This window comes from Penaeus japonicus, unplaced genomic scaffold, assembly GCF_977035675.1.
Source record: "Penaeus japonicus unplaced genomic scaffold, GWHDUDI00000001_assembly GWHDUDI00000014, whole genome shotgun sequence".
Taxonomy (NCBI): domain Eukaryota; kingdom Metazoa; phylum Arthropoda; class Malacostraca; order Decapoda; family Penaeidae; genus Penaeus; species Penaeus japonicus.
Genome location: NW_028234416.1, coordinates 22,843,043 through 22,860,542, shown reverse-complemented (window position 1 = coordinate 22,860,542; position 17,500 = coordinate 22,843,043). Strand labels below are relative to the sequence as shown.

The 17,500-nt window shown below is 44.1% G+C and overlaps 1 protein-coding gene and 1 long non-coding RNA gene across 2 annotated transcripts in view; one reads left to right on the top strand and one right to left on the bottom strand.

The window, feature by feature from the left end:
- Positions 1 to 11,003, bottom strand: part of LOC122252330 (uncharacterized) — a 64,510-nt gene extending 53,507 nt beyond the window's left edge. Inside the window, exons 1-2 of the long non-coding RNA XR_015191625.1 lie at positions 10,868 to 11,003; positions 1,510 to 1,799 (exon numbers count right to left, since the gene is read on the bottom strand). This is a non-coding gene — a long non-coding RNA (uncharacterized LOC122252330). The remainder of the gene's footprint in view (positions 1 to 1,509; positions 1,800 to 10,867) is intronic.
- Positions 1 to 17,500, top strand: part of LOC122257932 (multiple PDZ domain protein) — a 618,627-nt gene that overhangs the window by 304,641 nt on the left and 296,486 nt on the right. The window contains 1 exon segment of the mRNA XM_086543725.1: positions 14,475 to 14,528. Within this exon segment, the coding sequence (XP_086399851.1) occupies positions 14,475 to 14,528 (54 nt within the window).

The following is a 17,500-nucleotide window of genomic DNA, read 5'->3' as shown; positions in this document are numbered from 1 at the left end:
GAACTCCTTGTCTGTCTGTATGTAACTGTCTCTTTTTCTCTCCGTCCTTCCCTCCCCTCCCTTCTCCCCTTAGCCTCTCTTTCCCTCAACCATTATTTTTTCCCCTTTGTCTCTGTTTCTCGCACTGTTGAAAGTTACAGAGCGTATGACAGCCTCGCTCGGAAGCCAGGCAGCCCGAAAAGCGTGGAATTCGTGCAGTGTGGGCGATTAACAAGGGCGTCCCGATATCACGTTGGTCTGACACCGTAGAGGGCACGGAAGGCCGTAAGCCGTAATGCGTTATCAGCGCCGAGGTCCCCATACTTAATGGGGGGAGGCGATGCGTCATCCAATTCTGGCATGCGCGATGCTTGTTGCTGCGGGCTGCACGATTTCAGAACGCGGATTCATATACCTGGTTGCCTGGATGCCTCTCCTTCGCCCCACCCCCACCCCTGCCTCCACCCCCTCCCCTCCTCTTCCTGCTCTGCCTGCAGGATTTTATTTTTTTACTCTCCTCTCTCGGCTCACTGCCCATTATGCTTGTATAGCTGCTTTTGTATTTTTCGCGTATCACAGAATGGAATATTTTCCAACCGGACTTTGTTCGTCAGCGAAAGGGTAATTACTATAATTTGATTAACCCTACACTATATATAATTGAATAGCTTGCGCACCCGAGTCCTATAGAATTCAGGGTGTGGCAGCCCCGTCCCTTGCCTAGCTAAGGAGCGCGTCCCAGCGTCTCTCAGGGGAGGCGAGGTCCTACTGTTTCTCGACCAAACACGATGTTTCCAAAACTTATCCATCCAGGAAATGTTGTTCTCCGTCAGTCGATTGTGCATGGCGTCTTTAAGTCCGGCGATAACAAATAGCGCGGGCTTTCTTCATCGACAATGGATCCTGGTGAAGCGGCTCCCTTCATAAGCCCGCATCCTTGACTGAATTGCTGTAATTAGATCCGCAAGTACCATAAGCCATCGCATTCAATAATAACCCAGACATGTGTATCCTCGTTACCCGGAAACCTGCACCGCTAATTACCCAACCACATTCTGGGGAATTAAGTTATTAGGCCTGTCTGGTAAGCAGCTTTGATGCCGCGAAGGTGCACGGAATGATTGCTGACGCTAGAATATCATCTCTTGGGAGGCGAACACTTAATGTCCACGGTTTTTATTCTGCATCACTGAGTATGACATTAAAAAGGGATAACCCTTTTGACACATTCTTGCATAGCTCGGAAATGTGAATGGATGAACAGAAATGTGAAAAGATACCAGCACCGACAGATAAGGACTATCTTTGGGGGAGAAATAGCTTTAGGAAATGTACTTCTTCCTCCTTTTAAGATCTTCATCAATTCTCTAGACGTCACGAGCGAAAGTAAGTCCCTTTATCAAAGAATAAAACTGCATATGGCTTCTTAGTCGCATGCCAGTATCCTCCTCGCATCTCTGTTGGAAAAAAGAAAAGAAAAGAAAAAAAAAACACGAGCTGTATAAGGCGAGAGATTACAGACTTGCTTACCTTGTGGAAGAGTTGAGTCATAGCTGGCTCTCAGCGTTGGTACCAGTAGTTCATCCGCCGACTTGGTATCCTCTGCCTCGGCTTTTGGTAACGCTGTCGATGTCGTCGCCGGAGCCCCGTGTTTTCTGTTGTCTTAGTGTCATGAGGTTTCTCTTTGTCACGACCTGGCGGCGAGAGGTCGACCACTCTCCAGGCAACAAATGTCTCCTTTTGCTATTTATTTTTCTAGACACTGAGTTTGTACGATCTATTTTCTCCTTTGCGAGCCCGTACATTTTTTCTTCCCTGATCTACAGCATTGAGAAAGATATGTTAGCTTAGACACACAAATATGCTAGGTCACCACATAGATATTCAGAAACACAATTTTAAACATACACAATTTTTACTGAGTTATTCCCTCCATTTCATCACATAGAAGAAAAGATAATCACAGCTGTTTAGTGTCTGCACTGAATCCGATCGAGGGCCATATTGGTATAGGCATCGGCTCGAATGTCTGAGTATCAATGGGATCTATTAAGTTGCAAAAGGGGTGCAATGATAGGGTTTGTAAAAAGGTTCTATTGTTGTGTTGATAAATAAGGGGTTGGATGAATTATGTGTTATCATCGACGTTTGAGTATCATTGTTTGTGAAAAGTTTCACTATGAATGTATGTTGTTGTAAAAGAAATAGACGTCACAGCCCGATGTGTTTGAAAACACAGTCGTATTAATTTACGTTTCAGTTTATTCGCAAATGCTTGATTCATCCGCGTTTGCCTTGATTGAATGTAAATATCATTCACTAAATCACGACATGAGTGGATAACGATGAATAATATAAGTTGACGCGCAGTTTTCGGGAGAGAGAAAGATCTAATGTTGATAAAGACAACATTAAAATGCATAGTATATTAAAAACGCAGCATTTAGTGAATAATGCCGATGGTAGAATAAACTATTACTCCCGACTGTAACATTTCAGATGTGACGTTTGAATACATTTTTGAAGGAATCATGACGTCCTTCTTGAAAGGGCAAGGATCTTCCTTGTCCTCCTCCTCCCCCACCCCCACCCCTTCCCCTCTCTCACTCAAAAAGTTTCTCTTCCCTAACTCAAAGGATAAACGTGCCGTCGGAGCCGTGGAAGGGGCGTAGAAACAACGGCATTGCGATGTGTGGGTCACTAGTGAGGATGGTCGGGGCCGGCCGGCTCATCCCGCTACACCGCGTCGTACGTACATATGGGGCGTCGCCGCGACCAAACACTCCGCATATGGCCACGGGGGGGTTGCATGCCGTGCTGACCGGTGGGAGGAACCGGGGGGAGTAGGAGGGGAGGGGGGCCGGAAAGGTTAGAGACAGGGGTTGGATGGGGGAGGGGGTGAGGGAAGAAGGGGTGGTAGGAATGTGGAAGACAGTGGAGTGATTAATTCTCTCTTACTGTCTTTGGGGCCAGAAAGGCCAAATGTGCGGATTATTTTATTTCGTATCTTTCACTCTTCTTTTGTTTTTTGAGTTCACAAAGGGTCCGAAACAAATGAAAATATAGGATCATCTTTGAATAGGTGAGGATTGTGAAAGACTGCAAATAAAAAAGAGAAGGAATGTGGGATTGCGAAGTGGTCGGTAACAAGCCTTGTACTGGATACACACACGCACGAGCACGCCTGTGGCCATGCATGCACAGACACTGATACACACACGCATTCAAAACGCATCGGCGAAAACAAACAACCTCTGCTTGCGGCGAACGATTTATTGTATAAACAAGATGTTATGTCGTCTCTGACTGTGCTTGCGTGGTGTCTGTGCTAACAATACCATGACTAGGTTGCCGCTGACGCATGTGATCGCATCCCTTATGCTTTTCATCCTCCTGCATCTCCTGGTGTGTATTTTAAAAAAAATTCTCACACACTCGCTAGTCATCGTCCTCCACATTTACCTTCTGCGCGAAACTAGTCTTCCCTAAGCAACCTAATCTTCCACCCTACCTGCTGCTTTTTAATGACGCCCAACATTCTCCTGGCACACAGATCACCGAAGCCTTTAATCTTGCAACACATGCGAGAGACCAAGAGCAGCACGCGCCATGTAGCCAATGTTGATCTCGGCTGGATGTAACAGCTGAATGTGCTGCTGACTAGGCGCGCTTGACGGCGACGTATCTCAGATATTCTTCCTTCGTGCATCTTTATACACGTTATTTACGACACACTTACAAAACACACACACACACACACACACACACACACACACACACACACACACACACACACACACACACACACACACACACACACACACACACACACACACACACACACACACACACACACACACACACACACACACACACACACACACACACACACACACACACACACACACAAACAAACGCAAACTCAAACACATAGACACACACAAACGCATACAAGTACACGAGGAAATATGATATTAAAATGAAGTCCCAGATTAGGTCGCCTCTTCCTGGCAACGGACGGGAGGTGCGCGAGGTTGCGGTGCAGGGAAAGTGCGTGCGATCCAGGGCCGCGCATCGCACTCGAATAAAGGCAGCTGGAAAATGCGTGTGCCGTAAAGGGACACAAGTGCTGGTAATATACATACGCGACACTCCCAAGTTGGTTCACCTGAAAACAGTTAATGAAGTGCATCGCTGAATGATGGGGAGGGGGGGGGGCAGAGGGAATTTAGGAGCTGGTGTAGAGGTTAGGGAAGGGAGGAAGAAGATAAGGAGGAAGAAGGGGAGCTGGTTGAGGAGAAGGAAAACGAGGGAGGGGAGAAGAAGGTGGACGTAGTGGTGTTAATGCTTCGTAGTGAAGAGGAGGAGGAAGAGGAGCATAGCTGGTCGGAGTTGCAATGTTGCAAATAACTTAGGTTTCGCTTAGCTCTTAAATCCTGCCTCTTTCCCTCGTTCCCATTCCTACCTCCCCGCTCTTCTTCCTCCTCCTCCAGCCAGTGACATCGGCACATCACTGCAGGATTCTAATATGCAAATTTTTACTTCATTTAAGACCCGGGAAAGTGATAACAGTTCTTGTGGGCAGAAGAATAGAAACTTTTCTCAAGATATGTCGACACGTCACGAATATATGCTGCCCTCAGAGACGAAGCCGGAAACTTTGAATATGTCACTGAGTGTGCAACGTTCACTAATGTCTTGTTTTCTTTACGTCATCTCCGTAGGTTATACCCCAAGTTTTGCCTGTGCGCATGCTAATTTGCATATGTTTTTGAATTGTTTGGAGATGTAGATGTAAAGGTATCGAGATTTCCAGCTCCATTGCGGAATGCGAGCATTTGCGTCGAGAAGGCGGAAATGACGAGGCACGCTGGGAGGAAATGCATTTACATTACGTTAAGGAGGTATATTTCATTTCAGCAAAAGACAATAAGCGTTTGTAGGGTGTCTAGGCTCCTACGAATAGGGATTCAGTATTTATTTAGAGAGAATCAGTTTATAAAAGCTGAGGTAGCGTACATGAGGGGAGAAATAAAAAGAGAAAGGGGAAAGGCCGACTGGGCAGGAAAGCCTGTTAGAGAGAAAGGGGACCTCTAGAAGCCAAGGAAATGCACGTAGCAAACCTTGTAGCCAAAGCCAACATCAGGAATTTCTTGCCGCTCTCCTCTTTCGCCCAAGTTATATCTGTGGATATACTTGATCGGATCTTCGTGGATAAAATACTATTTCGTAGCCACAGAACGAAATGTTTAAAAGCTTTAAAAAGTGTGTGAATAAAAGGGTTGGTGGTCTTGCGGTGCTTGGGTTCTGAAACATTCTAAACTTTGTTGTTTAGCCACGTGCTTCCTGTGCTCGCCGATCCTGAAAGCAGATCTCAGGGTGGAACGGCAGTGGTTTTAGGCCAAGGAGAAGTAAGATCTCACAGTCAGGCTGCAGAAATGTCGGGCTGGTAAAGACCCAATTTACTCAAGGACGGAGCAAAGATGGCCACGTCTCGACTTTCTCCCTGTCGCTTTTGTTACTGTGTTGCACCTCCCTTATCGCCATCCCCCGTGCTTTTGGCGCGTCTTTCTCACACTTACCCATTTTGTACCTTTTCCCCAAGTCTTCCATGCAACACCACGAACCTCTGCTTTTGGTACGGTGCGAAGACCAGTCACCAATACTTTGATCATGGTTGTCAGTTGGTTGTCAGATGAACGGAGAGGTGCCTACGGCGTAATTGAAGCGGATGCACAACTCTTTCGTCTGTTCTCTCCTATTTTGCTCCCAGAGGGGCAAGCCTTGTCAAGCGGCATTCCTGTATATGTCTGTGACGTGAACGGGCCTGAGATTTTGATAAAGTAATATTCGTCTTCGATGCAGGCACGCGCTTTACGACGGAATCTGTTGGACGTCGCTCGCTCGCAAGTGATGACGGCCAGGTTATTGCAGCTGCGAGTAGGGCATAAAACAAGCAAACAGGTAGCAGGGAAGAGCGCAGGGGTGTGGCTCGGCCTGGAGTGTACCATGCTGAAGTGTGGTGTTCCGTAATGTTCCGTAATTTTCTGTGGTGTAGACGTCTGTTTGAGTGGTGTAGCGTGGTGTGCTAGCTTGTGTCGATGCGACGTGGCATGGCGGAGCTGGCGTACGGTAAGGTTTCATCCATCAGTTGTTATGCTTCCACACCGATGGACCGGCACGGCGCACGAGTCGCGGGGAGCGAGACATGACAAACTCCCTGTTGTGTCACGCACGTGTGACGGGAAGAAATTTCTCCATAAAATATATATAGCACTACGTATAAAAGAACGAACGGAGGGGAAAAAACTTTAGCAATGTATACATATATATATATATATATATATATATATATATATATATATATATATATATATATATATATATATATATATATATATTTATATACATACATACATACATACACACATATATACATACATACATATATATATATGTATATATATATATATATATATATATATATATATATATATATATATATATATATATATATATATATATATATATATATATATATATATATATATATATGTGTGTGTGTGTGTGTGTGTGTGTGTGTGTGTGTGTGTGTGTGTGTGTGTATGTATGTAAGTATGTATTAGAGAGACTAGGTAGCAACGGTTGAAGACGTGATGGGGAGGAAGTTGAAGCGGAGGTGGGGGGGGGGGGTCGAAGTTAGGTATTGTGTTCTTTGCGTTGTCTTATTATGTGGTGGAGTATGTGCGGGCCGAGGGACGGATGAGTACGCAAGACACCGGAATCCTTCAACTGTTTGTCGACGGAAATTCCTGAGACGCTCCAAGTCTGAGTGTCCATTTTCCCCTCGCGGGCGCATTCATTCTCTCACGCCAGATCGTATCCAAAGGGATTTTAATTTGCCCAATTAAGCAGCCAACGAGTAAAAAAATTTCGTAACTTTTCATTAGTATCCCAGTTTCTGTCCCTCCGTATATATGTATATATTTCGGTCAGTATATATTGTGCTTTTTGCTGTCAAAACCTGGACATTCTTTGCGCCCTTCAGTCTCAGCAGAACACCCGCCGGGAGCGCCGCCAAGGTCAGTCATTAATTCATAGGGTTCCCATGCCAGGGGGGAGGAAGGTGGCGAGGGAGGGGGCGCAAGGGAAGAGGGGGGATTAAATACAGTGACAGGAGTCCTACATTTCCCATCACGCCAAGGCTGACTGCCACCAAACGTCGCCAGCGTTCCGAATAACACTTCTCTCTCTCCGTCCTTCTTTTTTTCCTCTCTCCCTCCCTCTCTCTCTCTCTCTCTCTCTCTCTCTCTCTCTCTCTCTCTCTCTCTCTCTCTCTCTCTCTCTCTCTCTCTCTCTCTCTCTCTCTCTCTCTCTCTCTCTCTCTCTCTCTCACATCCCCCCCACACACTCTTCTATGTTTAATATATATATATATTTCTGTTTGAAAAGTTGTACTTTACATGTGAGGTCCGGTTTGTTCACGTCGTTGGGGCCTTGCTATGCTGTTGACGTGTGTGTGTTTATGAACTGATGACAGTTCCGGCGTCCTAGTGACGTAATTTGCATACCGAGCCGGAGTTTCCAGCAACATCGAACTTGCATGGTGGCGGAAGTGAAGGGAAGGGGGGGGGGGTGAAATAAGAGCGAAAATGGAATAAAAATGGGAGTTTATGAATAGGACGACATAAAAAAGGGAGGGAGTTAGACGGATAGGGCAGAGATGGGATGAGGACGGAAGGGAAAAGGAATATTTCGTCTGAATGCGTCGTTTAGGAAAATTTATGAGGGCAAATAAGAGAAACATGTATTGTTTTCCAATTACACAGTGGATTGCTCTAATTACCTTTAATTATTCTCTAAGTGAATAATTAACAAGGACGATAATCAACATATAATTAGTCAACTTGGTAATATATGACGGGAGGCCGCGCGTTGGCTAATGACATATGGAGGAACTTTGGTTTAAGTAAATTTATTATCTGCTTCTTTATAGGAGGACAAATGAAAGGAGGAATGAGAATTATAGGGTTGTGGTAGAAAACGAGACAAATGATGAGGAAGAATAGAAGAGAGAGAGAGAGAGAGAGAGAGAGAGAGAGAGAGAGAGAGAGAGAGAGAGAGAGAGAGAGAGAGAGAGAGAGAGAGAGAGAGAGAGAGAGAGAGAAACTCACAGAAAGAGAAGCAACGATAAAAGCAGAGACAGGAAGAGAAGAGACAGGCAGCGAAGTTGAGGATAGCGGTCCTCGGGACGGAGTCTTAAGGAGCTCTTAGTCCTCCTCTGATCCTTCTCGCTGCTATTAGTCTCTAAGCCGCTCTCCTCCTTAACCAACCACGAAGTGCATGTTACTTTCCTCTAGTCTCGTGAGCTAATCATTTGTCTTTTTTTCGTTTACTCACTCTACTATTCTCTTCTCTCCTTCTCTTTTTCAGTCTCTTCCTCTTTCTCACTCTTACCATTTCTCTTCTCTCTTTTATCATTACTCTCTCTCTCTTTCTTTCTTTCTTCCTCGCTCTGTGTGTATATGTCTGTGTGTGTGTCTGTGTGTGTGTGTGCGTGCCTGTGTATGAAAACATCCGCGATTGAACTCCAGACCTGCGTCATCCTCTCGAGTGATCCTTCCGCGGCGATCTGTAACAAGATTATTCGCAACGCAAAACGCATCTTGGCACGCGCCCTCGAGTGTCCCTTTTCAGTTCCTCCGACCGAAAAACACCGGTGATTTTTTCCCCTTTCCAAGTTCGACTGGAAGTAAGTTGACTCCTCGGTTCGACTATGTTAGCTTTTAAAGGAATCGGAGGAGAAAATGATTCCAAAAGGCGTGGGGGTATTTTAAGTGGACTTCGAGAAAAGATTCATATCTTGGGTTAGTGTTCAGTAGACAGTGAGACACACACACACACACACACATGTATGTATGTGTATATTTATGTATGTGTATGTATATGTATATGTATATGTATATGTGTATATATGTAGCATACATTCTGTGAATATCATTTACTTTACTTCGTGGCAGCATTTTATACCGTTTTCAACTCGCGAACCGAGTTCAGATAAGCTTTGACAGCATTCCACGAAAGTTAATATTCACACGTAATAAAAGTTTTCGTGTCTATCGAGTTTAAAAACTTAAGTATCAAATTCCCCGTAGTAGAATTCAGCATACGAATGGAGCGGCTGTGCGTCTGATTAGATGTGCGCCAATGAATGGTCTTTCGGAATTGCAATAATTCTTCAAGCGTGGAAAAGTTCGCTACATAAGAAGTGAAGATTTTACATGAGAAGAAGAAAGTGTCCATCTCCTTTTCACCCTAGTTTGGCAAGTTCTAAAGTGCTCGGCTCGGACTCTAGCGCACGGTAGACAAATCCCTTTCAACTCCTTGGCTGCTTCAAAATCCTCGCCTTTGCCGGGGAAATGCGCCACTCTTAATGCACTTTTCACCCGAGTAGTGCGTATTTCGGAGGGTCGTAAATCCTTCGAAGGTACGCGGGTACAACTCCTAAAAAGGAAGAGAGATAAAGAGAAAGTCCCGGTTTAAGTAAAAGTGGAAAGAAACAAATAGATTAGACTCCCCGGGTCACTAGCGGCGTTCTCTCTTACTGCTTAATCGTTCTTGACCGTTTTTTGTAAATCAAATTGCTACTATGAAGGGCAGTAATGATAAAACTTACCTTTGGTAATTTGACATTACACATATAAATATAAAGATAGGAAAAAATGAGAAAGACATAACTGAATATCTGCACGTGACATTCTCAAGCACATAACTTTCACGACCACAAACCACATTTCCTTTCAAGTTCAACCTCGACGTGACATATAAGATAAAAAAAAGTCTTTCCCGCAAAGGAAGTAACGGAACATTGCCCTTAGTTGAAGTACCGGTTGACCCTCTTAGTTATGTATCATGAAGGCGTCTTAATGTCAACCTGTTTTTTCCATCGTCACAGCGCGTGTATATTTTTACCGGTGTGTACAAATTGCCGGGTCTTGTTTCCGTGTTATGTATCACAGTGAAGCTTCAAGATATTTACCCCTTAAATTATTCATCCTCGCGTAATGGGGAGGCCAGACTCGCGGAACAGTGATGCCACTTGCAGAAAACAGAGTGACGGGAAAAATGCGGAGGTGTATCTGTAAAGAGCAATGTGGAGACGAAGGGGAGATGAGCACCGAGGCTTATCAGTATGGAAAAGCTATCGGTTGAATGTGTGCGTATGAGACTGGTCCATTAGTGTGCAGTGTGTGTCGGGGGGAGGAGGGTTTTGTGATGAAGGGTTACACTCGCTGGCTGGGAATATTGCACCGTTTTGTGTCCATTGTAGGAGTCGTAAACAATGACAATTTCTTAACGGTTTCTGCAGCGTTTGAATGAGTGGTTTCAGTAAATCGGTTCTGTGTCCGTTCTTTACGACTGTCATCTTCAGAAGCACTGGTCAAACATTTTTTTTTTGTACATATTTTGAATCTGTCAAACGTAGGGAAATATGTGACGTACAGAATGAGCTGCTGTGAAGATCCACTGCTTTTGAATTTTGTGCATCTTGCATGGTTGAGTCCCTTCATTTACTGCACGTTTATTCATGCTCACATCGTGCGCTTGCCATTAATATTATACCATTAATGTTTCTTTGCCTTTTTCAAATATAACACTGCGAAACTCTCCTGTAGCTTTGGTAGACTATTGCACTTATTCCAAAATTTTTCTTCACATAAACTCTTATTTCTTTCCCATCGTTGTATATCGTTCTGATATACAGAGTTTGTAAACAAAAGATTTATATATATATACACATAAATTTGCACTCAGCTACCGAGCGTTATCCCAGATGGCTAGAATATATCATAATATTTTGCACAGTACACAACACAAACACCCGCACCTCAGCTTTAACTAAAAACCGAGCTCGGTGATGGTGCACGGGGACGCCACTCATCAGAGCGAGAGCGAGCCGGCGCACGTCCTGCCTCAACCACGGTTAGACACAGACTGCGCGATAAAGTAGTTGGTGACTTGTAGCGTCTGAAGCTCTGAGCGGGTGTAAGCCAAGTGTGGCGGTCCCGTCCCCCGGTCCAACCAGTCCACCCACCACACTCTGATGGGAAGGGTGTAGACGTGCCTCCTGTATCCCGATCCTCTCCAACTCTTCCCTCTCTTTATGTCTCCTCCTCTTCCTCCTGCTGCCCCGCTATCGCCTCTTTATCTTCCTCTTCCATCAACAGCTCCTCTCCATCTCCATCATTTCGGTCTTCCTTCCTCCGGCCCATTCACCTCTTCTTTTATCTACACTTTCTCCTCCTCCTCGTCATCATCGTCTTTGTTGTCGCCGTGTTCTAAACCTTCTTTTCCCTATTCTTCCTTTTACCTTCTCCTCCTTCTCTTCCTCTCTCTCTCTCTCTCTCTCTCTCTCTTTCTCTCTCTTTCTCTCTCTCTTTCTCTCTCTCTCTCTCTCTCTCTCTCTCTCTCTCTCTCTCTCTCTCTCTCTCTCTCTCTCTCTCCATCTCTTCCTCTCTCTCTCTCTCTCTCTCTCTCTCTCTCTCTCTCTCTCTCTCTCTATCTATCTATCTATCTATCTATCTGTCTATCTCTTTCACACTCTTCACTCTTTCTCTTTCTCTTTTTTTTCTCTCCCTGTCCTGCTTTAAAAATAAATGAAAGAGAGAAAGAGAAAGAGAGAAAGAGAAAGAGAGAAAGAGAAAGAGAAAGATTGCGCGTTGACTCTTGAATATAGTGGTTGGCGAAATCACGAAATAGGAATGATCGTGCGGCGTGGACACAGGGAATGAAAGATAGATTCGACGCTGAGAGGATAGAGTGTAACGAGGTTTGCGTCTATAAACATGACAGGAGAATTTGTCGACGGAAGATGAACCTCTAGATTTGGGAGAGGATCTATGTTTTGCTTGTTTACCTTTTTGTTCTGTTTGTATGTTATGGTATTTTCACACATTCTGTGTTTGTGAATAAGATGGGTTGGTATATATATATATTTTTAGAAGTGATGTGTAGTGGCTGGGGGAGATTTCCTACTTGGGAGTTTGTTCTAGAGCCTACAACCGTGATTCCATTGTTATGAATGTATATTGTAAAAGGTGAAGACTGTATGTTGCACTGAAAAAAAAAACACTTCCTTTGAGACGTATGAATCATGTAAGGTTTAAATAGATCATATTTCTCATGTGGGTCATGACTTTCTTTGATAGAGAGACTTGACTTGCTTCGGGTAAATGATAACCTTAAGCTGACCCCTTCCGTGTCTCTTGTGTCTCTTTAAATACCAAAAATTTTGAAACTCTAGAGACATTTCTTTTGTGAGACCAAGGGAAACAAGAAGTAACTCAATATTGCACTCTTGATTCCTTAGAAATAAACAAGGCAGTCAGGGTTTAATATAACGCTCCCTTTTATCTTTTATTGAGAAATATTGGATACATTCCCTGAGGTTCGACTCGATTTCACAAGATATACATGGTGCTTAAGCCGCTGGGTAGTCTTAAGACCAGCATCGTCTCCCGCCGCCATGGAGGGAGGTCAGGCCAGGTCTCGGGAGGTTAAACGGACGGGAAGACCATTATTGTTTTCGTGTTAGTAATGTTATTGTTGTTGTTGCTATTATTATTGTCATCGTTATTATTGTTTATATATATATATATATATATATATATATATATATATATATATATATATATATATATATATATATATATGAGTGTGTGTGTGTGTATGTGTTTTGTTTAATTATTGGGATATTTAAGACTAAATTCAAGTCAGCCCTTCACAGTGCCTTATGGATAAGTGAAGGCAGCTGGTGACCTCTAGTACACAAGAAAAATAAATTCTTGTTCAGACTGTCATGACGTGTCTTTGTCTTCCTCTCTCGCTTGGGATGATTTTCCCCGATATTTTTCTGTCGAAGAAAAATTGCACTCGTGTTTTTTTTCGTCTGGGGCAGTCTCTGACGTCACGGAGTCTTCGTCGGCGAAGTCTCTTTATAACGAGGGGACAGTGGATGTAATGCATAAATTATGTCTCCATTTGAATATGTCATCTGAAGTTTGTTGATGGGGAATGTATCGGAATCGTGGATGGATTTTTGAAAACGTTCTTAAAGACGAGCAGAGTTGGATCTAAAGGTCTTGAACTCCGTGCCCGTCTTGTCCCATTCGCCCATTGTGTTTTCCTCATATAATTTAAGCATTTTGTTGTAAGTCATTCATCTACTCACTTATTGATCTTCCTCCTATGCATCAACATTCATTTTTAAGTAGACCCTGGACTGGTCTGATTTTTTTTTATTCCTATAGTAAGGCTTAACAATATAGAAACAAAGATGTTTAGTAGAAACAATAAGTAAACTGTTGCAACCTGGCTCTCCCTCACGCTTGTTATCTTGTTCCTGAAGCGGAAGTAATTGCAGAATGTGCCAAAGCAACTTGTTTAAGACTAGAGGGAGATCAAACATGTTTATCAGAAGTTGGGAAGGACTGAATTACATTTTTTCCCCTCGACAGTGTTGATAAAGCTCTTGAAGTTATTAGCGTGTGCGTGACTGGCGACGGCGCTTGAAGAATTAGTGTATATATGGACTATAGTCAGGTACAAAAGTGATATTCTTTTTGATATCTGAAATGTTGAAGTCAGTGAGAAATGCAAAGCAATTGAGCTGAATTGCACTAGAGTGTTGTCAGAGACCTTTTATTCTTTTACCTTCGCTCATAGACACAATATATTTACCTTTACTTCATTGTCTATCTCTTTATATGACGCCTGTAAAATTTAAATGGCTGTGTTACAAACATGAATTTGAAAGGATGGTTGATTTCGTGCGTGTATGTGCGTGAGTGCTTGTGTGCCTGCTTCTGTGTATGTCTGCCTTTTCTCTGCATCTATGTACGTCATGTCAACACTGAAAATTTACCCACACGCAAGCTCTATCAGGCCCAATTACGCTCACGGGCAGGAGATTTACACACAGAAGCTTCAGATGTTATCCTGTGGGAGTGAGACAATCCCCCACCCTTCCCCCACCCCCTATCCCTCTCCTATCCCCTTCCCCCTCCCCTCCCCTCCCCCCTCCCCTATCCCTCCCCTCCCCCTGACGCTCATCCCAAGGCGGCCAACCGAATTAGCTCGCAAGTCGAAACCCAATATTGGAAGGTGGAAACTCTCGCTCTGATCACTCTCCTGACCTCCCCAGTGGCGCAAACGGCCTTTGTTTCCGCGCGGATGTGGCGCTCTTATATCGAGGACAGACGAGTTGTTTTATCCTCGGATTGCGGAGGGCAGTCTGGGAGTCTAATAGAGCGTGAGCAAAATCATACGCGGATTGTGGTGCTTTTGCTTGTGCTTGAAAGATGGCTATAACGCACGCATTTAAAGGAGGGAGGGAAGAGAGGGGAGCTATCTTCCATTTTCTAGATTTTTCTGTATTTTGATTTAAAATTCCTATGTGTTTAGATATTCATATCCTTTCTCTTCCAATCCCACAGGCTCAGACACCAGACAGCGACGACCCGACAGCCTCGCACCCTCGCCGCAACCTGGTGACATGAGCGTCCGATCCGAGCTTGTAATCGGGATGAGCGGTCAGCGATAGGAAGCGTCGGGTCTGGGGAGATCTCATTTTGAAAGGATTTCCGTCTCGCGTTTTGTAGGCAGTTTTAAATTTCTGGATCCTCGGGTTATGGTCGTTAGTAATCCGGTCACGGTTTCCTTTATTACTCGTAACTCGTGTAAATTGGACTATAGTCAGGTACAAAAGTGATATTCTTTTTGATATCTGAAATGTTGAAGTCAGTGAGAAATGCAAAAGCAATGAGCTGAATCTGTATAGAGTGTTGTAGACTTTTATTCTTTTACTTCTCTCCTATATCACTCTGAATTTTACCTTTACTTCATTGTCTATCTCTTTATATGACGCCTGTAAAATTTAAATGGCTGTGTTACAAACATGAATTTGAAAGGATGGTTGATTTCGTGCGTGTATGTGCGTGAGTGCTTGTGTGCCTGCTTCTGTGTATGTCTGCCTTTTCTCTGCATCTATGTACGTCATTTTCACCAGTGAAAATAACCCGCACGCATTTATCAGCCAATTACGTCCACGGGCGGAGATTTACTAAAAGGCTTCAGTTGTTATCCGGTGGGAGTGAGACAATCCCCCACCCTTCCCCCACTCCCTATCCCTCTCCTATCCCCTTCCCCCTCCCCTCCCCTCCCCTCCCCACCCCATCCCCTCCCCTCCCCCTGACGCTCATCCCAAGGCGGCCAACCGAATTAGCAGGAGCGAAACTCAATATTGAAGGTGGAAGACCCTGATCACTCTCTTGACCTCCCAGAGTGGCTCCAAACGGCCTTTTGTTCCGCGTCGGGTTGCGCTCTTATATCGAGGACAGGATGAGGTTGTTTATCCTCGAGATTTGCGGAGGCTGGGGAGTATAATAAGGAGCTTGAGCAGGAAGCATACGCGGATTGTGGTGCTTTTGCTTGTGCTTGAAAGATGGCTATAACGCACGCATTTAAAGGAGGGAGGGAAGAGAGGGAAGCTATCTTTCCATTTTCTAGATTTTTCTGTATTTTTATTTAAAATTCCTATGTGTTTAGATATTCATATCCTTTCTCTTCCAATCCCACAGGCTCAGACACCAGACAGCGACGACCCGACAGCCTCGCACCCTCGCCGCAACCTGGTGAGTCCGAGCTTGTTCGGGGTGAGGGTCCAGGAGGGAAGGCGTCGGGTGGGAATCTCATTTTGAAAGGATTTTCGTCTCGCGGTTTTAGGTGTTTTTATTGATCCTAGTTATGTTGGTATTATTGTTGTTATTGATATTGTTATTGTTATTGTTATTATTGTTGTTATTGTTATTGCTATCTTATTATTATAATTATAATCATTATTATCATCATTATTACTATTATTATTATTATTGTTACTATGATGCTGGTGATTATCATTATTATCATTTATTATTATTATTATCATTATTATTATTATTATCATTATTATTGTAATTATTATTATTATTGTAATTATTATTATTATTGTAATTATTATTATTATTATTGTAATTATTATTATTATTATTATTATTATTATTATTGTAATTATTATTATTATTATTGTTATTATTATCATTATCATTATTATCATTATCATTATCATTATAATTATTATAATCATCATTATCATAATTGTTGCCAATGTTACTGTTTTTGCTCTACATATTATTGTTATTATTATTAGTAGTAGTATGATTATGATCATTAGTTGTAGCATTAGAAGACAGTGTTTCCCTTCCCTCGTGGTGGGCGTCTGCAGGGCATGGTTTGAATATGTTGTATGAGTACCCTTGTACTTGCGATTCACTTCATAAGGTGAGGTTATTAGAGGAGGATAATGAGGAAACGCGTCTTTGGAAGGTTAATGAAGGGATCTCTCTCTCTCTCTCTCTCTCTCTCTCTCTCTCTCTCTCTCTCTCTCTCTCTCTCTCTCTCTCTCTCTCTCTCTCTCTCTCTCTCTCTCTCTCTCTCTCTCTCTCTCTCTCTCTCTCTCTCTCTCATTCTCTCTCTCTCATTCTCTCTCTCTCCATCTCTCTAGCTCTCTCTATCTATATCTATATCTCTCTCTTTCTCTCTCTCTCCTATCTTCTAGCTCTCTCTCTCTCTCTTTTATTTCTCTCTTTCTCATTTTCTTTCTCTCCCTCTTCTTTTCTTTCGTTATTTCTTTCTTCCGTCATATCTTTCTCTCTTTCTGCCTCTCTCTCACCTTTCTCTTTTCATCCTTACTCTCTTTGTTCTCCTCCTCCTCCTACTCTATACTCCCTCTCCCCTCTTTCCCTCCTCTCCACTTCCTTCCCACTTTTCCCTGGCTCCCACTTACCTCCCTCCCTCCCTTCCTTCCTTCCTCTCTTCCTCTCTTCCTCTCTTCCTCTCTTCCTCCCTCCCTCCCTCCCTCCCTCCCTCCCTCCCACTCTCCTCCCTCCCTCCCTCCCTCCCTCCCACTCTCCCTCCCACTCTCCTCCCTCCCTCCCACTCTCCTCCCTCTCTCCCTCCCTCTCTCCCTGCTCCTCTCTCCCTCCCTCTCTCTCGCCCTCCCTCTCTCTCGCCCGCCCTCACTGGCTTCCCTCCCTGGCCATGGGAATGGGGATGCGCTGACCTCGTTCCATACTTATGTAGCAATTTGCTTGGAGTTCCGGTCTGCATTGTCTTGCCGGTGGAGCTCTGAGGGTCACCTCTCCCTCTCCCATACGGTGACAGTAAGGTGCTTCCATCGACCGATTCTCTCCCCTTCTTCACCTCTTTCTCCCCTCTCTCTTCTCTCCCCTCTCCCTCATTTCCTCTCCTCCAATCCCCTCGCTCCTCCCATCTTCTCGTTTCCTCCCTCTCCCCGCCCCCTCTCTCATCCTCCCTTTCCCCCATCTCCCCCTCTATCTCTCCCCTCCCCCCATTTCCACTTCCCCTGTCTCCCCTCCTCCCATCTCCCCTCCTCCCATCTCCCCTCCCCCCATCTCCCCTCCTA